General features: G+C 38.0%; 4 protein-coding genes and 1 long non-coding RNA gene across 8 annotated transcripts in view; 2 read left to right on the forward strand and 3 right to left on the reverse strand.

The window, feature by feature from the left end:
* Nucleotides 1-41: 41 nt before the first annotated feature.
* Nucleotides 42-4,843, reverse strand: LOC126605694 (zinc finger CCCH domain-containing protein 6-like). 2 transcript variants are annotated; one of them, XM_050273123.1, is made up of 5 exons: nucleotides 4,422-4,843; nucleotides 2,480-2,602; nucleotides 1,497-1,706; nucleotides 1,243-1,367; nucleotides 42-1,159 (listed from the first exon to the last, which is right to left on the reverse strand). In XM_050273123.1, exons 1-5 carry the CDS (start codon nucleotides 4,479-4,481, stop codon nucleotides 268-270), a joined length of 1,410 nt encoding a protein of 469 aa, XP_050129080.1. In that variant the 5' UTR covers nucleotides 4,482-4,843; the 3' UTR covers nucleotides 42-267. The 2 variants fall into 2 exon arrangements, with proteins under 2 accessions (XP_050129080.1, XP_050129081.1); XM_050273124.1 differs by lacking the exon at nucleotides 2,480-2,602 and having other exon boundaries at nucleotides 4,422-4,841.
* A 5,296-nt stretch (nucleotides 4,844-10,139) lies between these two features.
* On the forward strand, nucleotides 10,140-11,787 carry LOC126605699 (putative pectinesterase 11). Its single transcript, XM_050273129.1, has 2 exons — nucleotides 10,140-10,652; nucleotides 10,856-11,787. Exons 1-2 carry the CDS (start codon nucleotides 10,251-10,253, stop codon nucleotides 11,666-11,668), a joined length of 1,215 nt encoding a protein of 404 aa, XP_050129086.1. The 5' UTR covers nucleotides 10,140-10,250; the 3' UTR covers nucleotides 11,669-11,787.
* Nucleotides 11,788-11,821: 34 nt separating this feature from the next.
* Nucleotides 11,822-16,438, reverse strand: LOC126605684 (protein IQ-DOMAIN 32-like). 2 transcript variants are annotated; one of them, XM_050273108.1, is made up of 6 exons: nucleotides 16,151-16,438; nucleotides 15,148-15,564; nucleotides 14,883-15,056; nucleotides 14,103-14,183; nucleotides 12,409-13,993; nucleotides 11,822-12,280 (listed from the first exon to the last, which is right to left on the reverse strand). In XM_050273108.1, exons 1-6 carry the CDS (start codon nucleotides 16,229-16,231, stop codon nucleotides 12,261-12,263), a joined length of 2,358 nt encoding a protein of 785 aa, XP_050129065.1. In that variant the 5' UTR covers nucleotides 16,232-16,438; the 3' UTR covers nucleotides 11,822-12,260. The 2 variants fall into 2 exon arrangements, with proteins under 2 accessions (XP_050129065.1, XP_050129064.1); XM_050273107.1 differs by having other exon boundaries at nucleotides 14,883-15,062.
* A 5,666-nt stretch (nucleotides 16,439-22,104) lies between these two features.
* On the reverse strand, nucleotides 22,105-26,850 carry LOC126605689 (uncharacterized). Of its 2 annotated transcripts, none has more exons than XM_050273117.1 (16): nucleotides 26,292-26,850; nucleotides 26,137-26,198; nucleotides 25,983-26,050; nucleotides 25,686-25,801; nucleotides 25,362-25,467; nucleotides 25,184-25,235; nucleotides 24,972-25,089; nucleotides 24,830-24,860; nucleotides 24,716-24,739; nucleotides 24,290-24,414; nucleotides 23,706-23,787; nucleotides 23,293-23,415; nucleotides 23,149-23,202; nucleotides 22,980-23,049; nucleotides 22,854-22,887; nucleotides 22,105-22,717 (listed from the first exon to the last, which is right to left on the reverse strand). In XM_050273117.1, exons 1-16 carry the CDS (start codon nucleotides 26,473-26,475, stop codon nucleotides 22,356-22,358), a joined length of 1,611 nt encoding a protein of 536 aa, XP_050129074.1. In that variant the 5' UTR covers nucleotides 26,476-26,850; the 3' UTR covers nucleotides 22,105-22,355. The 2 variants fall into 2 exon arrangements, with proteins under 2 accessions (XP_050129074.1, XP_050129073.1); XM_050273116.1 differs by having other exon boundaries at nucleotides 25,686-25,807; nucleotides 26,292-26,847.
* Nucleotides 24,424-26,919, forward strand: part of LOC126605710 (uncharacterized) — a 93,899-nt gene continuing 91,403 nt past the window's right edge. The window contains exon 1 of the long non-coding RNA XR_007617030.1: nucleotides 24,424-24,578. This is a non-coding gene — a long non-coding RNA (uncharacterized LOC126605710). The remainder of the gene's footprint in view (nucleotides 24,579-26,919) is intronic.

Raw genomic sequence — 26,919 nt, forward strand, 5'->3', positions numbered from 1 at the left:
TTCTTGCTTTGATTGATACACATCCGCATCAAACACAAATATTGTATAGTTTTCGAAATTTCAATATATTCTGCAGAAAATTTGGCCAAAACTGATATCAGTACGGAGTTACGTTGAGCACCTGTATATCATATGGAGAAAGAAGGGTAGGTATAACAATATAAATTAAACAAATTTTGACAAAATCTAGCGCAAAAGGCAATTTTGAGCCACACTAGGAGGCTCCGCATTTGAAAGATGTACACACAGGAAGTAGTAGTAGCGAGACTAACTGCTGATCTCCCTATCCATTTTCATTCTCTTTGTCTTGTGCACCTCCGGCACGCTACTACCTCGTGGCTGGAACGATGCATCATGCTGGAATGTGCAATTTGCTCCTTTGTTGCATCCCCTTGCACTGTTGAAGTATATGCAAGGCTTCATATTCTTGGGCTTTGAATCTCTTGGTTTGTAGTTATTATTGGATTCTTGGTTTACAGATGAATGATCGTTATGTCGGTTTCCAAATGGTGGAAAGTTGTCCTGCCTGTCTCCTCCATGTTGTTGAATCAAGCTTTTATAGTAGTTGATGTCCTTTGCTAGTGGAGGTGGTCCAACAGAAGGCGAAGAATGAACTGAAATTGATGCAGGAGGAGGTAGTCGTGCATCAGGAAAATGTCCCATTCCAGCAACATGTGGTGGGGGATAGAAATGTCCACTTGATGAAGGTGTGTTGATTTCTGTCCTGATCATGTGAGATGAATCTGATACGCCCATTTGGGGTGGCCTTGTTATTGGTTGTTGATCTGTAACCAATTTCTCAATCATTTTCGGGTTGCTGAGAATCTTAATGAGCAATTCATGATCAATCATATTTCCGTGCTCATTGTTATTCACAATTGCACCAAGGGCAGCAGCTACAACATCAGGTTCTGCTGCAATAGGCATTCCAAGTGTTGCAGGTATGTGGTTTCCATTGTCAGGAATACTGTTTTGAGATGGAGCCGAAATTCCATGAACGGATAGAAAGGACTGCGAGCTTGTGGAATTGTTAAACGGTTCCACGGATTCGGATGAGGCTTCACCTCCTGCATCTTCGTCTTCAATAGGAGTAATAGGTATGATAAGAGGTTGCCCACCAGTATGACTAGAGTCCTCAACATCTGCCAAAACAGAGGGGCTGTGCACAGAAAAAGAAATACTGTTAGAGTTCATGGGTGGGTGGAACTTAAATCCAAAATTGTAGAAAGCAAAGTGACGAACTTTAAAGGAATGGCAGATGGCCGTGGATAAACAGCTTCCAGTACTCTTATCTCTCTCTGATTTTGAATCTCCATCTCTTTGCTTTCGTCCCCAGAAACCACTTGCCAAGTGAAGTTTAGCACAACCTGTTAAAATTTAGTATAATTCGAAAAAAAAATGTATTAACTAATATTCAATATTTTTCAAGGCATACATGCTATTGAAACAAGGTATATTGGTCAAGATTAAAATCCCAAGCCAAAGGTTTACTTTACCTTAGGAGGGCATCTCCATTTGATCAAAGGAATTTGAGACAAGTCAATCTGCGGCTGATTTGCCGGATGAGCTCCCTCAAATCCAGGGGGTAGAGTGTCATCTGAGCCTGTTCCAGATGAATGTGACAGCCAAGATGCCTTCACTTGGAGGTGATCTTGAGCGCTCAGCCCAACTTGCGAAGGAGATTCCTCCAAGAGAAACAGCTTTACCTATTTAACAGAGAAGCATCAGTACGATAACCATTTAAACTACCATTAATATATCAACATCGTTGATCATCATTTTCCACAAACTTCTTCAGAATGCTGAGTGTAGATGCACAGGGAAACTTCAGAAATCTTTGGCTTAACTTCTCCTTCAAATAATAACACGACTAAAATCTTAAAGCAAATTATGAAAATAGAAGTGAAAAAGAAAAAATGCACAGATGGAAGAAATAAAGATCATAGAAAATCAATTAAACTATACTAGAGATTAACGTGAATACATATCACTGCATTTAATCCTCCCATGTCCATCTCCACCCAGTCACTTGTAATCAGTTTGTTCGAGATTGTACTGGACACATCAATTCGTATATAGCTCAACAAAAATCAGATTTAGCATGGAGGATTTTGCTAACTATATAGGGCAATGAACTAGACAACCCACTTCTTAAAACAAACTTATTTCGGCCAACACTAATACGAGCAAGTACATCCAATAATGAAACAGCGTCTAGAGTAAAGAAGTGGCAGACATCACAGTAAACTCTAGATGGCTTTAACAGAATTATTGATGTTGTATCAGAGAGATAGGAATCCTCTGAACATAGTTTGAGAGTGACTTTTGACTAAATATTTAAGACAAGGTTGAACAAAAAACCAGCACTTGCCATAAAAATAAAAATAAAAATAAATATAAATATAAAAAAAAAAGACGACAAAAGATGCATCACGTATCACACTCTGAGAGGTGATATTAATGCTATCCGGATGCACACCCAAGACCCCAACAAGCCTTTAGCTTTGATAGCCTTGCATGCCCCAGCAGATAATGTGGAAGTTATCCTTATGATATGGCCCTCCCATGTTGGAAGTGGCTCAAGTCTTGGACTTATTCTCCTCTTCAAACAAAAAGAAAAGGAACAACTTTAGAAAGAAAATAACAAAGATGACACTTCGGAGTAACTTAACTTCATGTTTATGCAATGACACAATAAACTCTATTAACAATACAGCCAAGAAATTTGAAATAGAAGTTCCCTAATGAAATGATTCAACCTTTCTCAAACACAAGAACCTTTCACATAATTTGTCATGACAAATTATCACAACAACAACAACAACAAACCATTCACGAACACAACTATGGCAGAATACCAAATGCAATCAATTCAAAAAGAGAAATGCAGAAGTGGCCACTGTATTCAAATGCACGCCGTCAAAAAACCTTGAAAAAACAAAAAACTCAAGTTTTTGGCCCTTTTCTGATGGTTTTAGAAAAGTCAGTCACCAATCCAAATAAAGCTATTCAACAAAGTGCTACACAAAATGACCAGGTTTATGATAATGCTTATTCCATTCATTTTATCTAACACTAGGAAACTACAATCACCCCACTATTCTATTGTTCTCGTAGAACCTTTTTAGCAGGAAATGAGAACACTTCTCTGGTGAGAAGTCACGGTTGCAAAAGACCAATAACCTTATAATTCCTCAAAAATATCTAACTTGCATATATTTCTTATTATCCCCCTTTATTCCCAGCATGGCCAGTTATCAATCAACATTCTCAAAGTTGCTCCAAATTCAGTGAAAACTAGTTTAACAATTAGCTTGTGATTTTCGCATTCATTTACGTGTATATTCATTTTAAACCTCATTGCATATTATCTTCTTTTGAAATTATATTGGAGAAAGGGCGACCAACTTACGAATTCTTCATAAAAAGTTTCAATGTTGGTATTTGTACACAAGAATGCATTTGTTCTAATCTCACTTTCTTCTTCATAAGTTGCTAATCTTTCAAAGCTTTAAGCCACTTTTTCTCAAAGAATGATGGATTGCTGCAACGATGCAGATATTGCCTTGGTGTTCAATGGTCATTCTCGCCCTAAAGATCGTTAAGTGATCCAATGGTTGTGCTTAACACTGTTCCAATTGATTAATTCATCAAACAGAACCAAGACAACAACTTCGAACTTTACCTTTTCAAAATTTACAGCTTTACGAAAAGGTGGAAAGTAGATTAAGCTAAAAAGGCTAACCTTGTTTCATCATTTCATATTCTGCTTTTCATGAATACACAATACCAATTTCATAAGGAAACATGGGGCTGTATGAGCTGCAGATGCAACACATTCCAACATTTAAGTCTTAATGAAAAATCTACGATGGTTTTATATTGATTGGGTTCTGATTTCCAAACACAAAATTGTTTTAAGAAGCCTATAGTAATTCCTTAATGATACATTCGACTGATTGAGCTGCAGAGGATACAAATTTCAACGTTAAGCCTCAACAGAAAATAAAAGATGGTCCATATTGAGTGGCTTCTGATTTCTGAACACAAAACTTCGCATACAAATTCAGAAAAAGGCTTTCTTTCTCCATCAATTTTGTCAATTGTCATATGACACTGAGACCAACTTATCATACACATGCAATGCAATGCGACACAGAATCACTTCAAACGAACGAAACGATTACCAAAAGTGGAGAACTTTAACATACATTTTCTAACAATTCATCAACTCCAACGATGCAGCATATAACTACACATCATAGCAAACCAATACATATGAATACATATCAAACAAAATAACACAATCCACAGAAGTTCAGATAGCTGATTCTTTTCCAGCTCATTTCGCATTCAACGAACAGAAACTACTGAATCGACTATTATCATCAGATTTGGTCATTGAAAAATGCATTCTTTACCTGACAAAGATTAACATCTGAAGCCCAAGAAATCCTTTTCGTTTTGTGCAATCCCCGCATGTTAAACAAAATCCCCAAGAACCCTTCTTTTCCTGCTTCGATTCCAACTTTTAGTCACAGTTTCAAATTCAGGTCAACAATTTCGGGTCCCAATCGAAATCTAAAACCCCTGCAGCTCTCTCAGATTCGAAACCCTAGTTCCTACTGCGTCGTCGGCGTCAAAAATCCCCTTTCTATAACTTAACCCTAACCCTAACTGTACAGATTTAACGCGATCCAATTGCAGAGAGGCTCTCTGTGCGTCGCGAAACGGCGATCGCAACCATGGCGGTTCGTCGAACGGAACGAAACGCTATAAAATAAAATTCCTCTGGTTTTGGGCTTCGGCGTTTTTCCTCCTCCACCTTTTGTTATCCTTTTTTTTTTTTTTTAATTTAAAATTTCATTTTGTCATTTAAATGAGCGCGTGGCGTGTCGGATAGTTTTGCCTGTTGCGAAGATGGCAATCACGCGCTGGTATTGCGAACCGGGGTTTTTTCGGTTAGTTGGTTTCGGGTGGGCTAAGGTTTTTGAGTGACCACGGCCTGTAGTTTGTACGGTAAATGATGATTTTAAAGTGTTGTACTTGTTTGGAATAAAAAAGAGAGGAAAGTTCTCACACACTTATTTTTTATTTTTACACATTTTTGTTAATTTTTATTTTTTAATTTTTTTAATTTTTTTTAATTTGATAATTGAAAATTGAGAGGATTGTGTGAAAAAAAAAAGTGTTTAGATAGCACTACCCAAAAAAATCATGCTTTTTACAAAAATAATGAATGTTTCGATGTATATATTTCAAATATATACATCGAACGAATGAAGAGTTTAGATGTACCAACAATCCAACAACCATGCAAGATATCGACATATACATCAATTCATACTAGAAAATTTATAACATAATCAGGCTCAATGTTATAAATTTTCTACTATGATTTGAGCCTGATATTCTAATTTTGGATAAACAATATGGACCCCAAAAGATATAAAAAAAACCCACAACTTGAAAAGATTGGAGTACGGTTAGGTGCTGTAATTCGTGAATGTGTTATAATATAAGTGAATACATATTGTTAATATTGGAAAGATTAACCATGTCGCCCACAAGAGAAATTTGCATAAAAAGTGACGCAATATGATAATTTGTTGTTATGGTAAGAGAAATAAAAAAAAATTAACAAAAATAAATAAATAAATTGAAAAGGGAGGATCAGTATGAAGTTAGCGACTTGAATGGGGAGTTGTCGCTAGAGTTCTAGGGACTTTATTCAAATCGAATCGGTATCAAAGTACCGATCGTATCATCTTCTCTATTTTATTTTATTTTTTTCATTGAAATTTTTTCTTCCTTATTGATTTTTAAAGTTGAAAATTTTTTAAAAAATAATATAACTCGTCATGATTTTCCATTGACAAAAATAATGTGGTGGTGTTTCAAACTTATTGCTCGTGGCTACATATTTTAACCATTTGCGTATGTCGCATGATTGTTTTATGACAACCGACACTCGATTGGAAGACCAAGAGCTAACTATCGAGGCTTTGGGTTATCTACACATACTTGATATAGATGAACAATACTCCCCCCTCCCTAGAAATGTATAAGAAAGTACGTAACTCAACAAGAAATTTCCTTATTTGTCCAATCTTTACACATTATTTGATGACACCGGCACTTTACACATATGTTATAATACATAGATTAATTATACAACGTGAGCATAGGAATGGGTCCCAATTGAATTGGGAGAGACATATATTGTTATACTCTTTATTAGGAAAAGTATTTTTTCCATTGATAAAATGAATAACATTACACTTTGGGCATTTATACAAAAGCTATCACAGCTAACAAAAAAGATAACCTCCAAAACAAACTAACATTCCTTAACCTCTAAGCATTATCTCTTGTAGGTGCAATTACATTTTTATCCTTAATATCATCCCTCAAACGAAACTGTGGAACTCACAGTTGAAGTTTGTCTCTCAGAAGCAAGAACCTGGGCTTGGAGAGAGACTTGGTACAAATATCAGCTATTTGATCATGTGTACAAACAAAATGCACATATACTTGGTTTGCCATAACCTTTTCACGAATGTAATGATAATCGATTTCAACATGCTTGGTTCGAGCATGAAAAATAAGATTATTTCCTAAGGATATTGTAGAGACATTATCACACCATAACTGTGGAGAATGAGGTAGAGGATAAGCAATATCAGTAAGCAGTTTGCAAAGCCAAGTGATTTCATCCGTTGTATTTGCAAGAGACTGATATTCAGCTTCTGTTGATAATCTAGCAACATTTGGTTGCTTCTTGGAACTCCAACTAATAAGTGAGTTGCCAAAAAAGATGTAGTAACCATCAATGGATCTTATGTCCAAATAACACCCTGCCCAATTAGCGTCTGAAAATGCTTGAATAGATGGAGCTTTAGAACACTTGGAGAACCATAAACCAAGATCAAGGGAACCCTTGAGATATCTGAGAATGCGTTTAACTGCTTGCATATGTGAGACTCTTGGATTGTGCATGAACTAACACACCAAATTGACTGCAAAACTAAGATCAGGTATTGTCCAGGTTAAATATTGAAGAGCTTCAACTAAAGACCGGTATTCATAAGCATTTTCAAGGAGAGGAGATGAGTGATCAAGTTTGGTTGTACTTAGAGGAGTGTTGCAAGGTTTAGCTCCCTCTATTTTTGTTTGTGTCAAGAGATCTAAGATTCTTAATGGGGAAAAGAGCATTGAGTTGTGTTATAACTTCTTGACAGGTTGCAGAAGATGAACCAATCATTAATATGTCATCTACGTAGACTAGGATGAAGACCAAAGAGGGAGATCTCTTCACAAACATAGAATGATCACTTTGAGAACTTGTGAAACCAAGAGAATGCAAAACATTATGAAGTTTGTCATACCAACCTCGAGGAGCCTGTTTTAAACAATAGAGTAATTTGTGAAGTTGACAAACATGAGTTCGTTTGGCTGGATCTTCAAAGCTAGGTGGCTGTTGCATAAACGCTGATTCAGTAAGTGTGCCATGTATAAAGGCATTATTGACATTTAGTTGAGTTAGGACCCAATCAAATTGTGCTGCAAGAGTGAAAATGAGTCTAATAGTCACAGGTTTGTCCATTGGACTAAAAGTTTCAGTATAGTCCAGGCCTTTTTATTGGTGAAACCTTTAGCAACCAAACGGGCTTTATACTTGTCAATATAGTCGTCTGGTTTCCTTTTAATCCGAAAGACCCACTTACATCCCACAAAATTGTGAGAGGATGAATAAGGTACAAGAGACCAAGTACCAGTTTTGAGAAGGGCATTAAACTTCTCTTGCATTGTTGTGCACCAATGAGGGTGTTTAAAAGCTTGTAAGTAGGTTGAAGGTACATAATCAACTGCAAGATGAGGAGGAATAAGGTGTTTAGTTGCAGTTAGGGCTTTTGGTTTGAAAATTCCAGACTTGGATCATGTCTGCATTGGGTGAATGTTGATATGAGAGGTAGAATGTGAAGAAGTATGATGTAAGGGAATTGCAGAGGCTGATAAGTTTGCAAGATTTGAGGGATTTGATGTGGTTACAGAATTGGATGTGGATGTTTAGATGATTTCCTTAGTGCACAATCTTAGCAAAAAGTCTTATTTGAACCATAAAAAACAGAAATACATGACTGAGATGCCAATTTATTGATGATCTTAACAGAAAGGTGGCCCAATCTTTGATGGCAGAGATTCCTTAGAGCTTTGATAGATGCAATGAATGCTTGATAAGAAGTAGCAGGGGATGATGATGAGTGAAAATGATAGAAGCCATGTTGAACTGGACCTTTAAAAAGCATCATCCTAGAAGAAAGATTCTTCATAGTGAAGTGAAAATGATAAAGATGCATGGAACACCAATTGTCAAGGAGAAATTGATTTGCAGAAAGAAGATTATGCTTCAGATCAGGGATATGTAAAACATGTTTAAGCACAAATGAATTATTTGGAGTATGTAAAGATGATGAACCAGAGTAAAGAATAGGCAAACATTTGCTGTCTCTAATATACACTTGCTCGGGGCCATTGTATGCTTCTGGAGTATGAAGATTTGCATAAGAATTCGTCATATGCGATCTTGCATCAGAGTCTACAATCCAGATAGGTGTAGAATTGGAAGTACTAGCAACCATAGCAGAATGAAAAGATATGCCACTGTAATTTTGATCCATGCAATGAGGTCAGTCACAGGCTTCATGATTTGATTGACGACAAATTTGACAAATGATCTTTCTGTTGGAAGAGTAGTTGTTGTGAGCTCCGCGATTGAATCTTTGAGTGGTGTTGCGAGAATAACTATTCATGCCATCGTTGAATCTGTAGTTTCCACGATTCTGATAATTGCCACGATTTGTATTCTGATAATTGCATTCCACATTGCGACCTTGATTGTTGAAATTAGAAACATGATGAGCAACAAAAGCTTGAGGATTAGGGTTTGCAAGCAAGGGAAGAATACCAGCAGAAGAGTTTTATGCTTGAAACGGTGCAGCTGAAATGGTTTTCTTCCGATTATTAAGTTGAATCTATTTGCTGAGAAGTAAGCTGTGCAATTCATCAATAGTCGTAGATCCCATACAAAATTGAATGACATCCACAAAAGAGTCAAATTCGAAAGGTAATCCATGAAGAGAAACTAAGATGAGTTTTGAATCTTCAATTGGAGCACCAACACTTGAAAGTGCATTTGCGGTTTCTTCAATTTGCTAGAGATATTGAGCAGCAGTTGATTCACATTTAACAAGATTGCGAAGACGAGATCGAAGCTTGTGAATGTGAGATTGAGATGCAGTTGCGAGTCGCGATTCCAATTTCGCCTAAAGTTCTCGAGCAGAAGTCACACCAACCGTGTAAGGAATTAAAGATTCATAAAGAGTTGAATTAATCCATATAAGAATGTTTTGATCATTCTTAAACCAAGTGACATAGGCTGGATTGAGAGTTGCAGTTCGATTCCCTAACAAATCAATAAGAAATTTAGGGGCCGCCATAGTTTCGTCAATGAAACCAGTAAGATTGTAACGACGGAAGATCGGGGCAAACAAAACACTCCATGTCAAGTAATTTGTAGAAGTAAGCTTGATTGGAACCATGGATCCAATATTTTGGATCGTAATGGAAGAAGAAATCGCAAAATTAGGGTTGGGGATTGCATCAGGAAATGGATGAACAGGAGAATCCGATTCCTAAGAAGGAGATGCAGAGGTCACTGTAGCGGTAGGTTGAAGAAAAAATCCCGATCAATATCAAGAAATCGATCGATTAATCAGAGAAGATGAAGAAGATTAGGCGATGCAGAGAGAAGTGGCAAAATTGGATCGAAGAGGTGTCGTGAGACAATAGGCGATTGATACCATATTAGGAAAAGTATTTTTCCATTGATAAAATGAATAACATTGCACTTTGGGTATTCATACAAAAGTTATCACATCTAACAGAAAAGAAAACCTCCAAAACAAACTAAGATCCCTTCACCTATAAGCATTATCTCTTGTAGTGTAATTACATTTTTATCCTTGATACTCTCCTGAATTGATTTTTCGAACTGAGTTGAAAAGGCGGAAACTTAATCCTGCCTACCTACACAGGGAAATCCTAAATACTTATCGAATATGGTAAACTATCCTATATATTCCTCACCTACAGATGACTACATAAATATATGTATACACACACATCCGTGTTATATCTTGAACTATCATCAATTGGTTGTGTCTGTTCTTCACCTGTGCGATATTATCATGGCTTGTGGTGCTGCTAATTTCACGTGTTTATTCGTCATGACAATACTAATGCAAGCTTTCATGGTCGTGCTCTCTCAACCAGTCGAAGCTGAAGCAATCTCGAGGTCCTGGAAAAGATTCATCACCGTCGACAAATCCGGCAACGGCGATTACACCAAAATACAGTACGCAATCGACGCCGTGCCGTCAGGTAATGCTCAGCTTGTGTTTATTTGGGTCAAGCCTGGTGTGTACCATGAAAAAATAGTTGTACCTTCGGACAAACCCTATATAACAGTAAGTGGCACGGGTACTGCACATGAGACCGTAATAATATGGAACGAATGCGGAGAGATTTTTGATGTTGCCGTCTTTACCGTGTTGGCTACCGATTTTATAGGCCGCTTTATCACCATTCAGGTACGATTATATACCTATGAAACAAGTTTCATATTTACTAAAGAACAGATTGTCGATATGTCATTGATAATGTGTCGTTACCATTGTAACCAGCAAAACGTACTTACATATTAACCCTAAACCACAGTCACATTATCTATACATTATCGACAATTTCTTCACATGCATGCACATTAACGAATACTTTAATTTTCTCATTGCAGAATACATATGGAATTGGTGCGAAAGCAGTGGCGCTAAGAGTCTCGGCCGATAGAGCAGCATTCTACGCATGTAGAATTTTGTCTCGGCAAGATGCCTTGTTCGACCACGTCGGCAGGCACTACTACGGACACTGCTACATTGAAGGCGACACCGATTTCATTTTCGGAAACGCTGCTTCTTTCTTCGAGAAGTGTCATTTGCATTCGCTTTCGGAGCACAAAGGAGCGATCACGGCACAACGAAGGTATGCGCCTTCCGATCAATCGGGGTTCACCTTCTTGGCATGCATCGTCACCGGCGTCAAAACGGCACTACTAGGACGGCCGTGGGGTCCCTATTCGACAGTCGTCTTTGCGTATACTTACATGTCAAACGTGATTCTTCCAGAAGGCTGGGACGGATGGAGACTAGCACCCAACAACTTAAGTCATGTTTACTATGGGCAATACAAATGCTATGGACCGGGAGCCGAGACATCACAAAGAGTTAAATGGTCACAAAGCCTTACAAGCGAACAAGTTACACCCTTCCTTGATCAAGCGATTGCCCTTCAATCCGAAAGCTGGCAAGATCGTTGGTCTATCCTTCATCCTTACGGAGCAGAACAAGGAAGCGTGGACGGTAAGAACAATATAGACCAAATAGGAGAGGATCCCAGCCCCATCGGAGAGGACGTGGGGGTTGGTTGGGACCCTGTGGAATGGAGTGGGGCGGAGGGGATGTCGATCAGCCCGGCGGAGGATATGTCGAGCTGCGAGAGTCCTAGGTCTCCCGGGATTTTTCTTTTTCTTCTTTTTGGTTTATTTGTTTGATGTTATGAGGAGTAAAGCAATAACAATGTACAACACTGCAGAGACTTGTCGATGTATGAATGGCACAAAAAGAATTTTCGATACTAAAAATCAATTAGACCATGACAAGTGATTACCTCGATGAGTTTTCAAACATCTGTTTAGAGACCGATCGAAAAAATGTAACAATTAACATTATGAAATAATGCAAACAAAGAAATAAGAGAAAATTGAGTTTATTACAATAAAACCTGGCAAAAAGCTTTCCAAAGCTCTTCACCTTATAGTTTGCCCCAAACTTTGGATAACCAAGCCAAAGCATCTGTACCATACCCAAATCATATCACACAGCAGATTATACCATTTGGAACAAGTTACGGAATACCAATTGTAAAAAAAGGAAAAAATGTACATGAAAACGTCTCTCGGCGTCTTATATTTATAGAAGGAAAACCCTGTAACTAGCGTCGTTAAATCAGGCGCTATCCAAGTTGAAAAAAGCTAGTTACAATCTGAAGTACTACCAGTCATGTAATCACCAGACTCCGAATTTCCTGTTAAGGACTGGTCATCTGCCACTGTTATCTTCAAGATGTCCGAATACTTCAATTCTTCACCTGTTCCATTTTCTCTCTGAAAGAAGCAGCACTCGAGCAGTAAGAAATCGGTTTATATTGCAGAGATTATACCCTATACGAAATTATTAATCATGCTTTTTGGCAATGTAATCAAGTAGATGATTCATGAGAAAGTATGCATACCATTTGTCTTTGCACCTGGCTGTGCTTGAGACATTGACCGCTGGATGCGTGGAGACCCCTGCCTTCCATTTGTACCAGGTAAGGAATGTCTCTTCTTTACGTAAATGTCTCTGTCTTGCATATCTGGACTCGATCTTGGAGAGAGATTTGCTTGAAGTTTTGCTCTTGCAGATTCTGTGGCTTGCATGAAATGGGGGATGGAACTGTTGCTACTGCTGTCTCTTGGTTCTTGATCAATGTTATCGGCGGCGGGTTTTGCTGAACCAAATGAATTGCGTCTCTTGCCGTTTTTCTGATCTTTACTGGATCCAGAATCATGATTTGGATTAGAGGGAGATTTCTTTCCTGCTGAAGCAGACTTACGTTTTTGGTTGGATCCACTCTTGTCAGCTTTGCACCTTTTAGCTTTCACAGATACCAGACTGGACGGTGTTCCTTGGGATTCTGGGACAGTCAAATGGCTTCTTGGAGAACCTTCTGGGGATGATGCATATGCTTCATTACCTGCCTCGGTGTCCTGTTCTCTCTGCAGATCAGACGTAGTTCTCTCCGGCTGAGACTCTGTTTGAGGGGAGTCCACAGCAACCACAGAATTTTCGATCTCACCATTAACAACCTTTTCTGGTTGATCAAAGACTGGGTCAGATAGGTTGGAGACTGGGATTGTAGGTAAATCTTTGGCTTGGACATCCGCATTTTCAGTGCTGTTAGCTTTGGCTCCATGCTCATGTTCCGTAGCTCCAGCATCAGATATATCAGGCGAATCAAGGGTGGAAGAAATGGAGATTTCGGTGCCACACTCAGAGCCACCAACTTGAACACTTGATACATGGGTGACTGGGTTTTCAGCCCCGTTGAGCTCCTTTCTGATTTCAGTATCCACCGCAGATGAGAATGCATTCCTTTGTAATTCACTTACAGCATCATCTTGATAGGATGGACTAATTGATCTACCTGAATTGGTAGTTGAACTCAGCACTTCAAATTTTGACTGTGCAGCAATAAATGCAGGATTACTCACTTTCCTCGATCCGAATACAGATTTCTTTCCGTCGGTTTCTAGATCTTCTGAGGCTAATCTTTTCATAGAACGTTTAGGTTGTTCAGTTTCCGTGACAGGCTTCCCAGAAATGGACTTGAGCTCCACTTGAGAATCTGCATTTGATTGCACACTTTGATTTGGAAGATAATTTATCTCTTCCGTGATCTCTTTCACATCAGATATACTGATATTCTGAAACTGAGGCTGTTCAATATAGGGATGGCTTGCCTGAAAGTTCAAGTTGTCAGCGTCATAAGTAATCAGATTCTCTTCACTTTCAGATGGCACTATTGATTCCGTGATGCTGGACTTTGAGTCTGATATCTCTTCATCTTGAATTTTAGATTCCCCAGGGGACTCAGAAATTTCTTCCTTTCTTACCTGTTTCTCCATCGCTGGCACTGCTTTTTCTGACTCTGCAATATCCACCGTTGACGGCGATGATAGTGACGTCCATCTCTCCATCCATTGCCAAGTAGAACCGGGCTTAGAGGAATCACACTTGACATGAAGAGGTTTGGTCTTCGGTGATGATTCCAACAACTTAAATTCAGAAAGTATGAGTTTAGGTAGTATATATGAATGAAAGATAAATTAGCCAGGAGTGCAGTTGCAAAAGCAAAACACAACAGATAAAGATTTCTAAGTATACCTGGCGGGCGAAACTATTCCTCAGTAGCTTCTCAATTGAAGTGTGTGTTATATTCGATTTGGCTACTGATTTTTCCTTTTCCTGAAACAGAAAAAATAAATCCAGAAAATTCATCAGGAACAAGTAAAAACACTATTAAGTTGTCTCAAAGAACATTTCCACAGGGATTATGGGCTGATAATAGCAATAACAAATAACTTAACAAAAATTGCAATTGTGAAATAACCACTTATGCCTTTATTTCAGAAGGTGAATACAACACGTGATATGGAATAAGGTAAACAATATGACGTACAATACATAAGCATCTCAATGCAATAAACTAACCTCCCCAAGCTGAAGATCTTATAACACTGAATCTCAATGCGATTAGCTAACCTCACAATGATGGAAATCTTTATGACATTGAATTGCGACAAATTTCAGTTATTAGTTGATCTTTTTGTATTGAAAGTCACACAATCTATTCATTACCTTTCTCTAAGAATTTGAATACAACAAGCGATTTAAGCGGAAGGCTATCTCTATCAAACAACGCCTAGCATTTGGATTTCATACGTTTAATCATTTTTATACAAGTACAGTTAATATTCTGCGTTACCATTATTCTGACTTGTTCCTATTGGCTTGACCAAGGACGGTTAGCATAAGTTAACAGACACCATACAAACTACCATCAAACAAATTAATGAAGCTATGAACAAGATCACTTAAGGCAAGAAATATTTGAATAATGGCCTATAGAGAGCAGATTATTCTAATTTGAACCGAGTGGCATACCGAGATCTTAGAGTTATGGTCAATCTCTTGACGAGCATGGCGAGCACGAATAAGAGCTTGCATTTTCACAAGAGCTTGAACACATAGTAGAGTTCCCACAGCATGCCTACGGACCAAATGCCCACGAACGGCAGCTTGCATCTTAACAACATTGTCAAGCTCCACAAATGATTTCTGAGCCTGGTTAATAATTCAATGAATATCTTATTGGGAATGCTACTAATTATATACTTCAGAATTCATGTATATCAACAAGAAAAATTACCAATAATCCTCCGGAAGCTGTCTGCACAAAAATAACATCTGACTCATCCGGTTTGCATTCGACTGCTCTTTCATCTTCTGCAACATTTTCAGTATTGGATACTTTTGGTTCAGTTTCGGGGACTTTCTGTTCAGTCTCCGGTACTTTTGGTTCAGTCTGGGATACCTTCTGTTCAGTCTGGGATACTTTTGGGTTCTCAGGAGTTACCAAATGGGGTTTCTCGTCAGTGCAATGTATAACCGATATCTTTTCTGGAACAGTAGTGCTCGCTGGTGGTTGGAAATTAAGAGCAGCTGATTCTGGGATCTCCTTATGTCCAGAAGTGGGGGTCTCTCTGATAACAGTGTTGCTCAACACTCGATGCCGTGCAGATCTCTTCCCGAAACTCCATCCGCGCTTGTCACTCGAACTCTTACTCTAAAAAAAACCGAAACAACATTGATCAATACACCACACGCACATATAACAAAGTCCTCAATGAAGCAACTAACTGCAATAAGCAATTTAAACGATTTTCGGACAATATTATTAAATTGCAAATGGCGGTTATGATGAACCAGATATGCTTGAGAATCACACGATTTTCGGACAATTAACAGGTAGATAATTTTAGAATTTAGGATTGCATTTATCCTGCTTATACTGAATCAGCAGAAGTTACACACAAACTACTCAGATATAAAGAATCTCTACCGTTTTTCGCAATCGAAAATCGTGGTTTACAAGTGTCAATTCTTAATCAAATAACAGCTTCTAATGCTCCGTTTGGTAACACGAAACAAACAGATTTTAAACATGTTAAATGCAGATCAGATTCTTCAGATCTTCGCATAGAAAAGTCATTAATCTCTCAAAATCCAAACAGGGAAGTAGCTGCTACAAACCTATAAATTAACGAAATGCAAATGAAAACAGACCAATTGAATCATAGGCAGCAACGAAACCAAAAACGGAAAGTCATAGGAAACACCGAAATGCAGAAACCGTGAGCTAACGAGAATACCTCAGGAGCTTCGAGGTCATCGTTGTCCGCTGAATCCTTACCGCAGGTGATAATATTGAAGCAAGAGGTAGATTTCCCCATTTTTTCTTCTTTCACTTCTCTCTCTCTCGCTCGCTGTTTCTCTCTCTAAAAAGTTCAATACACAGACAGAAGACACAACACTCTCTCTCTCTCTCTCTCTTGATTTTCGAGAGACAAAACCGCCTACGTCGTTGGTGCGGTGTTGCGAAATGCGACAAATGTAGTAGCTTGAGAACACGGACCTCAACACACTCCTTAAATCTGGCTAAAAGATTTTTCTGGAGTCCGCCATTTATCAGCTCCGTTGCGCTTCTACGCCCTGTCCGTGGAAAGGGAAGTAAAACTTTATTTTATTTTTGAAACATCATTATTATAAATTGACCCCCAATATGAAGTGGTTGTTTCACTTTGGTATTTAAGTAATGTGTCTCAGGTTGGTCCAGAGCTCCTTAAGAATGTATTAAAAATGGAAAACATGGCATTATTTACCAAGTATGGAGGTGTAATCATATTCAGGAGGTTCTAAAGTTAGAACGACTAGTGAATTCGACAATGTCGAGTTAATTCCTGAAGTTTTAAAAATGTGTTGGTTATAAAAATATCAAAATTGATCGTGTGTGATTATATTTTTCTATTTAGAATGACTCGTAAATTTGATAATGTCAAATTTATTCATGAACTTTTAAGAATGTAAAATATGGACAACAATGATGTCAATTACAAAATCTGCCAAATATAATGGCAGTTCAATTAGTTTGAGAGATTTTTTTTTTGTCGTAACGACTCATGAATTCGGCAATGTCAAGTTGGTCCGTGGATTTTAAACATACCGACAACAGTGTCGTCAATTACAAAAGTTGTCAAATCTAGTGACGGGTTCAACAATGTTTGACAAGTTTTATGATTTGGAACGACTCATGAATTCGACAATGTTCAATTTGTCATTGAACTTTAAGAATGTGTTGAGTACATAAAACAGTAGCTTCAGTTGCAAAACTTGCCAGAACTAATGACGTGTTCAATTATGTTCGACAATTTTTTTGTTTAAAACAATCTTCAATTTTGACAATGTCATCAAGGAACTTTTTTGGACTGACACTTAGCTGTCAATGCTTTTGTAGACTATCAAGATAGATTTTATACACATATAGGGTTGTATATTGAAGGAGATGGATGAAGATGGACAATAAATCTATGTTGCTAAGGTGTTTAACGAACAAATGTAACACCAAAATGACCACTTACATTGAGACACATTTACATCATTTGTTTGTTTAAGTCGTTTACCACTTCTTAATGTCAAAGCTAGTTTTTCAGTTTTGGTAAATGTTAGGCCTAATCAATTTGTTTGGTTTGCCCATTTATTAGCAAAATATGCCTTGCCATGGGTAGAAGTGGTCATATGGGAATAGACGATGACAATTTTGTTCAAAGTAAATGTGTCACTTAAAATTATTTAAAAATCACGTGTTATTATGTCAATAAAAATATGTTTTGTAAACATGTTTTCGACTTGCCAAAGATTTTTTTTTTTTTTTGCATTGTAAAAGCAATGTCTCAAATTTGACTTACTTTGACGTTGAGTTCAATTCCTTATTATTATTGAAGTATGAAACAAAAAACATAAGTTACGGGACCAAATTGAAAAGATCCTCAAGATTTATGAGGCAAATATGAAATTAACCCTTAAAAAATAAGGAAAACTAATGAAAAGAACTTGAAAACTTTGATTTTTAATAATAAGGACAAAATAAAGGGTAAAGTTAATAGTAACATGATTGACTTTTTAGTGTAAAAATGTGGTTTTTCGTTAGAGTGAACAGTACCAGATGTTTTTCGTTAAAGTTCTCTAAAAAAAAACTGTAAATTGAGAATGTCTTATCCAGTCCACCAGCCTTTGGTCATGGCTCACGAGCGTCTCGAGAAATTGCGTTTACCGGGGGAAATTGGATTAGCGGTAAGTTACCGTTAGATTAGATTAATAGCATTTGTTTTTAGTTACCGTTAGATTAGATTAATAGCATTTGTTTTTGTGCTAATGACGGGTTACTCATGGTTTTTGAGATGACACTCCAAACTCCGAAGTGGTGTTTCTTGGCCCACCCCCCTAATTATTGCTTTTTTTCAATTACAATCCATATCTAAGTTCTAACTATGATTATGATGGGCGATTAAGTATATAAAACAAAACTAAAAATATTTGTAATTCATTGTGTTTCAAACTTCAAACTTCAAACATTATTGTAGTGTAATATTTAGTGTAAGAATATCGCGTGAAATCAAAATTATAAGATATTTTTACATAATTTTATAATCCGGAATTGAGTATGTCATATTCCTAAATTTATGAAATGAATCACGAGTTAGTGTTTAGAAAAATTTGTCAGAGGGCAAAGTCATGCTACGCCTTAGAATGTTTATGTTTATGATACAATTGAAACGTTTGCTTAGATTCATAAAACTGAATCGTATCACATCATTTTTCACAAAATTTAATTGTCATCCGTTATTTATTTACTAGGGGCACACACAAAGTGGGTGAGAAATTTTTTTGTATTTTTGTTTTTGAAATAGAAGGAGAGAGGAAGAGAGTGATGGAAAATGTGAGAGTGAAAAGTTTTTTTTTTTTAATTAGAGATATGTTATGATTACATGTAGATGGAGCTTTAAAAAAAAATTGGTTGTGTGAAATTACATTTCTGCCCCATATTTCTTATTCATGTTTTGTTTTAATTAAAGGGTTAAACTGGTAATTTCATAGAATTTTGGTTGATAATGAGTGTTTTATTAATTAGTAGAAATTCCAATTGCACTAAATTTGATCGATGTAAGTTTGTTGAACCCACCCACCTTCTTTGGGCAATTGCTTCCATTTGTAGGCTTATCATTGGTGTTTTCAACTTGATTAATCATAAACCAAAACATTGGTACGTCAAAGCAGGTGATATAGTGATATGATTAGCCAACGGATTATAGATAAGATTGATTAGGCAAATTGGTCATTAGACAATTCAAACCTAACAGCAAAACATATGGCTCTCCCCCGACAAAAATCAGCTTATCACGAGAATAAGGACAAGTGTGTGCTGTGAGGAGAGTGGGGCCCAACCGTGGCTTCCATGTGAGAGGATTTACAACAACTAGATGATGGAGGAGAATAATATTTATGTAAATGACAACGGTGGTATCCTAATCAGAGGCAGATTTCAAACAGTAGTGAGCGTATGTAATCTATATCACGTGACGAGAAATATATTAATATATTTTGTTACTAAAAGTATTTTTAAGAGAATAGTCAAATATTTAGGCAAATCCAATTTAATGAACCACGTCAACACAAAAATGTAAATTTTATGGTACAAATTGTACGGATAACGTAGTTGGTGTATCATTTTTCGAAGTTTTTCTTGTATACAAGGGGAAGATGCTCTAAGGTGAGGGGGTGACGGAGGTTGCCAAGGAACATATTGCTTGCTTTGACAGATAATGTTGACCTATTGTTATCCAGTACTCAGTACTATGATTTAGTGGTATTCTTCTTCATTTGTAAATAAGAAGTCTTAGATTCAAATTTTGTAGATAACGAATTCGATACTAAATTAGATTGTCCGTTATGTGGCTTAATCAAACTCCTCTTCTTTTTAGTATAAAATATAGCGTTACCCTAAAAAATAAGGTAAAGATGCTCTAAGGTGAGGGGGAGACGGAGGTTGCCATGTAACATTGCTTCCTTTGACAGATAATGTTGACCCATTGTTTTCCAGTAGCCAGTGATCAACGAACTACTGACATCTCTTTTGTCCTAACGTGCCACGTGGTTGACTGGGTGCACGACACGTACGATCACATGGGAATCTGAGATCGTCCACTGTTGATAATTTGATATAGCTTGCTGAAGGCATGTGCCGCCATGAATGGGCTGAGCTGCAAATGGGTTGCCATGAATCTGTCACGTGCGGCCCCCACCACCAATTACTTTGCTACACAGAAAGGTCTTTGCCCTCTGATTTTCATGGTGGCGGTTGCACCTGCTCTGCTCCATCCCAAAACGACTCCCCGCCGTACATTTGAAATTTGGCCTCCAATGTTACTGTGCAACATACTTGCAATCAAAACGTTATTTTTATTGGTATTTCAAGTTCATTACGTGTTGTTAAGTTAACCGTAAGATTGATGGTGGCATAAGTTTTTTACTATATTGAAATTAGAAAGGAATATGATCCTGCATTGTAACTAAAAAGTCTTCTATTAGTCATTTTGAATAATGCCGACTAATTAGTTTTGAACTCGACGCTCATATTTGAACATAATACTAGAAAAAAAAAAAATTACTCACATGTTTTGGCATGTACATCATTTTTCCTATAGGAGAAGGTAACGGCCATCCTCCCCACCGAGAAAAAGTAGGCCCTTTGCACGCGCCTGTTGCAGAAAAAGTAATCCCGCTTAATCTTACTCTAGCCTAAGTGGCCATGATTGAATAATTATTGTGGATGAAATTTTACAAATAGTTGTGTGGTCTCCATCCCATTTCTCGATTTTAACCATGGAGATGGACATAAAATGGCACCAACCCCATTAAGAATGAATAGTGATGATTGCACCTAAGATTAAGATTAAAAGTAGGTCTTGGACTTAAATCTTTAGGTGGGGAATTATTTCAGCAATCAGCTTTCTTTGTAACCATTTTGATTTAGGTGCAACGGCATGTACGACCGTCCACCACGCTGGTCCTCCAATTTGGAAAAAAAAGAGCCAGGTGGAGCCCACTTGTCACATGGCCGACGAGGACGTGAGTGATAAAAATACTTTCTCCGAGGCCATTATTGCAATTATAGTATTACTATCGGAGGTCCTAGTGGTCCGACTGTCAATGCCATGAGCGTGATCTCTTTTCTTCGGCATACTTATTCTTTGGCCAGGCTGCCTCTATTTGGGCAGGTAGGGGGCACCTGCCTAAATTATTTGGGACGCGATTGTATAATTCTAAACCAATAACACAACGCTATGAATTTTATCTCTTTTATTCATATACCTTTCTTTTCATCTAAGGACAAATTTGTATTGTACTTACTACATAATCTTAATGGTAGCAAATTCCCATAGTGCCCCTAATATCCGTCTGTTAAGGACCGTATAGTGCCTGTCTCAATATTGAATTATTCTAATATCCGTCTGTTAAGGAACCGTATTGTGCATGTTTCAGTATTGAATTATTCTTCAATTTTAAAACAAGTGACAAACACTCATTGGATGGTGGCGCTACTGAGATTCTGTCTCGGTTACAAAACTTCTTTTATTTGGGATTAGTTTTCCTTTGTGTGTTGTGTGATTCACATGCACCGAAACTTGAGTAGGCAACACCCAACACTTCATGAATGATTGAGAGTCGCGCATGGGTGACTGCGTAATGGAACACATGAAACCATTGAAGGAAATACGACATCTCATAGGAGTTTGGGGTCTCAATATTTATCAGATGTTTGCTGATTTATGGACATAAAGTATCAACGATTAGGAAAGATGGGGCCTGTTAGCCTCGTCCAGCTTTAATCCCATACCCACAAGCTTTGTATTTAGCATTCAGCAACACGTTTGAAAGCAATTGATGCTTGCTCGCAGCTTTCCCGTTCCTCGACTTTACAAGCAAAAATGAGTGCCTCATTGGTCCCCTCCTCCCACAGATAATCCTTAAGCCAGACCCCGCAATCCAAAAATTCAACCATGCTATGATGTACAGTAAAGAATCCAACGCCCTAAAATTTCAGTGTACGGTGGTATATATACTATACACCGACGCATACTAAAAAGTCTCCAAAGCCTTGATTTCAATACGGACAGATACATTCAATCGGGCCCCACTACAATAATATTAATAATAACAAATACATATATAAAAAGGAATAGAGAATGTCTACCAAAAATTATAAAACTTTGGTACAATTTATCACTCGCATTCTTTCATTTCAGCCGGATGTTAAAAAAGTGTTCAATCCAGTGTTTGTTTTCATCAGATAAGCACATCCTATTTGTAGTGCGGGAAAACGATGAAGATGAAAATAAAAATAGTACAATGAAACAACTCGAAATGAGGCGCAGCGCCGCGGAGTAATTAAGTACACTTCTCTACATTGAGAGAGCAAAATTTCGGATAGGGGCTTGGTCCATAGGGAAAGCGCATAACTTACGACCTGCGAGGTCTTCCTCTCTTACCAGTTGCAGTTTTTGCTGGTGCAGGACTTGGGCTTTTATTTGCGGGAGGGCGACCCCGTCCACGCTTTACCTCAGCTGGTGCCGCCTTTTTAGCTCCATTGCCTCTACCACTACCAGAAGTCTTCCCACCTCGTCGACTTTTAGGTTCTTGCTCACCATTGTCCTCATCATTGCTTCCATCACTGTCGTCATCAGGCTCATCGCTGTCTTCTTCATCTTCCGAATCAGAAGGTTCTTTTGACTTCTTCCTCTTGGAATTTTCAGATGCTTTTGAAGCACCCCTTTTAGGAGTTTGCTTAGAAGCTGGAGCGGCACTCACAGGTTCCTCACTCCCTGCAACAAAAGTGGAAAGAACCGACAAACCAGGTTTAACTTTAGAGCTTCACTTAGTTTGGACCAACTTTCCTCAGGCCAACTGGCTAAGGATGAACGAACGATTTCCCATTTGCAACCATTAAAATCAGCATACCTTCAACAGAAGCTTTGCCATCATACACCTCAAGCTGCAAAAACGAAGTATTTTTCAAGTTAGAGCAGCCATGCGTTAAACAAAGGAATTTAAAACAACCAGATTTTTGCAGAGATATGGAATTACCTGATCAAGTCGGTCACCAACAGTTGTTCTATCAACAATAACCATGGAATGGCCAAGTCCACATGCAACACTACAGAGTACAATCCTCCATCGTTAAGGCCAGAATGTACAATTGAATCTTATGGTACGCAAGGAATGTAGACAAGCTAATACTAAAACAAATATTCACCTCATAACATGCATACCCTCAAGGATATCCACCTTTTTGGGAACTGCAGAAGACCTAAAGAGCCAAAACATAAAGCCAAAAATCAAGGAGGAGGAAAAAGACGTCAAAAGAAACAAAGGTATAATATCACGAGATATCACGTACTTCTGTCCATTAGGGCCATATCCCAGCTCTCCATTTTGAGCATGACCCCAGCTTATGCAGGAGGAATCAGCACCAACGAAATGGTGCATATTGCCTGAATCCATGCAACGCAAATTCCAGCCACTATCAATGAAGATGAGAAAATTTTCTAAGAATTTATGCCACATCCTCGGCTAAAAACAGAACCGAAAATCCTAAGCTATTTTGATGAGTCCTCATAAAACACATTATCACAAGATAAGAAACAACTTCTAATCTAATTCAAAATAGTTCCCCTGCTCATTTCTGCAAAACAATGACAAGCAAAAGACAAAAATATATGTAGTGATAAATGGCAAGCTCTAGCCCTAGAAGAGTCAAAACTTCTAAAGTGAACAGGGCAAATTCAAGATAATCAAGGATGAGAGCTGAACCTTAAGTCCATAAGTGGTTTAGGATACATCCAGTCGTCACCTGTATTCTTAATTTTACCCCACATATACAATTGCCCTCCACCTGGAAAACCAAAAGAAAAGAGAAAAATATGATCACGATGAACATCTCAGATTGTAAAAGTGAGGGATTATTTTGAAATATAATGTTAACGTGATTCCAGTTACAAAGATCAATCATCAATCATCAATTTTTGCAGTGACCTTCCAAAATATAACTATGCAAAGTATAAATGCTATGCTTAATGCTTTTAAGCTTTCCACTTCTTATAGACAGAATATCTGTTAAGAGGGAGCTAACGAACTTTAGAAACTATGAATAACATAAAAAGCACACTTATAATAGCAAACATGTGACCAAAAATGATCCGAAGAACAGATTAGTGAAATATAAGATTTTTTTTTAAGAGAGAAAAAAGGTCATCCATTAATTATGATGTGATATAGCACCAAGAAAGTCCCTATACAGAAAGAAGAAAAATAAATAAAGACACTACACAAGCCCTCGTCTGAAAGCAAACAAGAACAAGTGAGGAAAGGGGCCTGGAAACGTATTAATTGGGTACCTGCAGTACATGCAGAGTTTACAGAACCAGCTGAAATAATTGCATCAGGAGGCAGAATATTATTCCTTTGGAAGATATCAACACGACGAGGAGACCATTCATCCTTCTGCTCCCTATGTCCAAGCCTATATAAACAGCACTCCAGGAGTTATATGCAAAGCAAAAATGACAACAAAGAAGCTGATGAAAACAGGAAATATCCATAAGCAAAGTCATCCACTTTAAAAGAGAAAAACTAATGAAAAGGGCTTGAAAACTTTGAGTTTTAATGATAAGGACAAAATAAAGGGTGGAGTGAATAGTACCATGATTGACTTTTTAGTGTAAAAATGTGGTTTTTCGTTAAAGTAAACAGTACCGGGAGCATTTCGTTAAAGTTCCTTAAAAGTTAAAAATCCAAATGCTAATGGAATAGTGAGTACCAACCTTCCATAACCACCATAGCCCCACCTGTAACCATATATGATTGCAAGTTAGACAAACATGCCAATCAAAAAGTTAGGAAGCAAGACAAGGGTAAAGCCATATAAAAGAACTTACGTATAAACATAGCCATTTGCATCCACTGCCACTGCATTCTCAAAACAAATAAACTAATTAAGGAAATGATAATGACATATATTGCAGCGGAATTATACGCATATTCAATCACAGAGGGAGAGAGAGCAGGCATGGCAATAACCTGTATGATTTGTTCCACATGCAACTTTCACAATAATTTCCCCAGCTAGAGAGGCTATTGCTTTAGGGCGTGGTTGGGCTTCATAAGCAAGCTTCACTGAGCTGTCTTTAGTATTATACTGCAAGCACATCCCAGCATTTATCTCATCATCCAAAGATTAAGGTGCATACAAATGTATAGAAAACACCTATACGATCTTCCCTAAAAAATACCTCATTATCTGTACCATGCCCAAGTTGCCCATACTGTGGAAGGCCGGCAGTTCTGGAAAAAAAGAAACATTTTGTAATTCAATCAGTAACCATAACAAATTGAGAACCAAGCCAAACAAGCAACTGGCTGAAAAGATAAAAAAAAAAAAAAAAACTCAAATGTATCTGCAGACCCTACAGTATAGAAGCTCCTTCAACACTAGATAACCACACAGTGAAGTCACCCCCACAAGCAACATTTTTAACCTCAGACACTTGACAGCGAACGGGGGAAGCCTCAACTTCTACAGAGGACAACGCAAGTGTGTAACCAGAAAGGCTGTTAGCAAGTATGCAACCAAGACAACACGGAATAGAAACATTTGAAATGAGCCCTAGCTAGCAGAACACCACGAAAACTTAAGCATGATTCAATTAGGTCATCCATACAATGACTTGTCATCAGATTCTCATAGCAAGCTCCTAAAATTTCATCAAACTAACTTGACAGAGTAGAACCTACCATTTTTTGCTGAACCTGAACCCAGCTGTCCATGCTTATTCCAGCCAAAGGCGAAAGAATGTCCATCCTCAGTAAGGACTACAGTGTGATTCTTCCCGGATGAAGCTCTAACAACTCTGTACCTAAAACACAGAATTTTAAAAAATTGAAGAGTTCTCCAAATACGACCCACTAAGAAATTCAAAAGGGTCAGCAAGCATCAAAGATTCAAAGTTCCAATTCTATAAAAATGACTAATATTTCAGGTGATTTTCATCAAGAAAACAAATGTGTCCAACATTAAACACGCAAACATACTTCGAAAGTTCCGACACTACAGTTGGCCTATCGCGCTGAATTGTATCACCATGGCCCAGCTGCCCCTTCTGCAAATCGTAAATTTATGCATAAAATATAATTAAGAGTCCCCATATGCATCAACAAAGAATCCGAAACTAAAATTTGAACACACCTCATTGCGTCCCCAGGTATAACACCGCCCTTCCACATCCAATGCCACACAATGACACGAAGCTAAACCCAACACCAACACAAACAATTAATTCAATTCAATTAATAAATACAAAAAGAAAAATTTGAGAAACAAACAGTAAGAGCGAAACTCACAGCAACCCGAGGCGACGAATCGGATGTCGATGTCGACGAGAGGGCGGAGGCGCGTGGGGGAGATCAAATTACCTTCAATGGCGCCTTTGCGCCGACCAATGGCGTCCCAAGACGTACCTCCGCAGAACAAAAGCTCTCCCGATTTCTCCACCTCCACCTTCTTATCCGCCTGGACCGCAGACATTGCAGGACAAACTCCGGCAAAGCCGACCGCCTAGCTTTAATCTGGAAAACAAACGGAGAGGCTATAGAGGCGGTGGATTAACGGCTAGTTTTCAAAGGGGATAAACGAACGGCTGTGATGGAGGTGAGATGGCGGGAAATGGATGTAACGGCTAGTTCGAAGAGATCGGAAGCGGCACAGGGTTTTGGGGGTCCGGACCAACGGAGGAGGAAGAAAATGGATGAGAAATGAAACCCTAATTCAAATGGGAAAGGAGGGTCTTAAAAGGAGGGATTTGGTTAGGTTTACGAGAACAGGGACTTAATTCATTTAAAAGGGAAAAGGTGAAAAAAGGGAAAATTAATAAAATTTAAAGGAAAAACCCGCCGTGTACATAATAACAATAGCATTTTGTTTTGCTGCTGCTTCTTGCTTCTTAAAATCTTCAACTTGAAAACTTATCTG

The sequence above is a fragment of the Malus sylvestris genome, chromosome 15 (genome assembly GCF_916048215.2).
Source record: "Malus sylvestris chromosome 15, drMalSylv7.2, whole genome shotgun sequence".
Taxonomy (NCBI): Eukaryota; Viridiplantae; Streptophyta; class Magnoliopsida; order Rosales; family Rosaceae; genus Malus; species Malus sylvestris.

Coding starts and splice junctions, on each gene's coding strand:
- LOC126605694 (XM_050273123.1), bottom strand. CDS start 4,481: ATGCGGGGATTGCACAAAACGAAAAGGATTTCTTGGGCTTCAGATGTT. Junction 2,603..4,421: donor CAGATGTTAATCTTTGTCAG/GTAAAGAATGCA, acceptor TTTTGTTTGAAG/AGGAGAATAAGTCCAAGACT. Junction 1,368..1,496: donor AATGGAGATGCCCTCCTAAG/GTAAAGTAAACC, acceptor AAATTTTAACAG/GTTGTGCTAAACTTCACTTG.
- LOC126605699 (XM_050273129.1), top strand. CDS start 10,251: ATGGCTTGTGGTGCTGCTAATTTCACGTGTTTATTCGTCATGACAATA. Junction 10,653..10,855: donor GCCGCTTTATCACCATTCAG/GTACGATTATAT, acceptor TTCTCATTGCAG/AATACATATGGAATTGGTGC.
- LOC126605684 (XM_050273107.1), bottom strand. CDS start 16,231: ATGGGGAAATCTACCTCTTGCTTCAATATTATCACCTGCGGTAAGGAT. Junction 14,184..14,882: donor ACCATAACTCTAAGATCTCG/GTATGCCACTCG, acceptor TTTCTGTTTCAG/GAAAAGGAAAAATCAGTAGC. Junction 13,994..14,102: donor GGAATAGTTTCGCCCGCCAG/GTATACTTAGAA, acceptor TCTGAATTTAAG/TTGTTGGAATCATCACCGAA.
- LOC126605689 (XM_050273116.1), bottom strand. CDS start 26,475: ATGTCTGCGGTCCAGGCGGATAAGAAGGTGGAGGTGGAGAAATCGGGA. Junction 23,203..23,292: donor TATGGCCCTAATGGACAGAA/GTACGTGATATC, acceptor TTGGCTCTTTAG/GTCTTCTGCAGTTCCCAAAA. Junction 22,718..22,853: donor TGGCAAAGCTTCTGTTGAAG/GTATGCTGATTT, acceptor CTTTTGTTGCAG/GGAGTGAGGAACCTGTGAGT.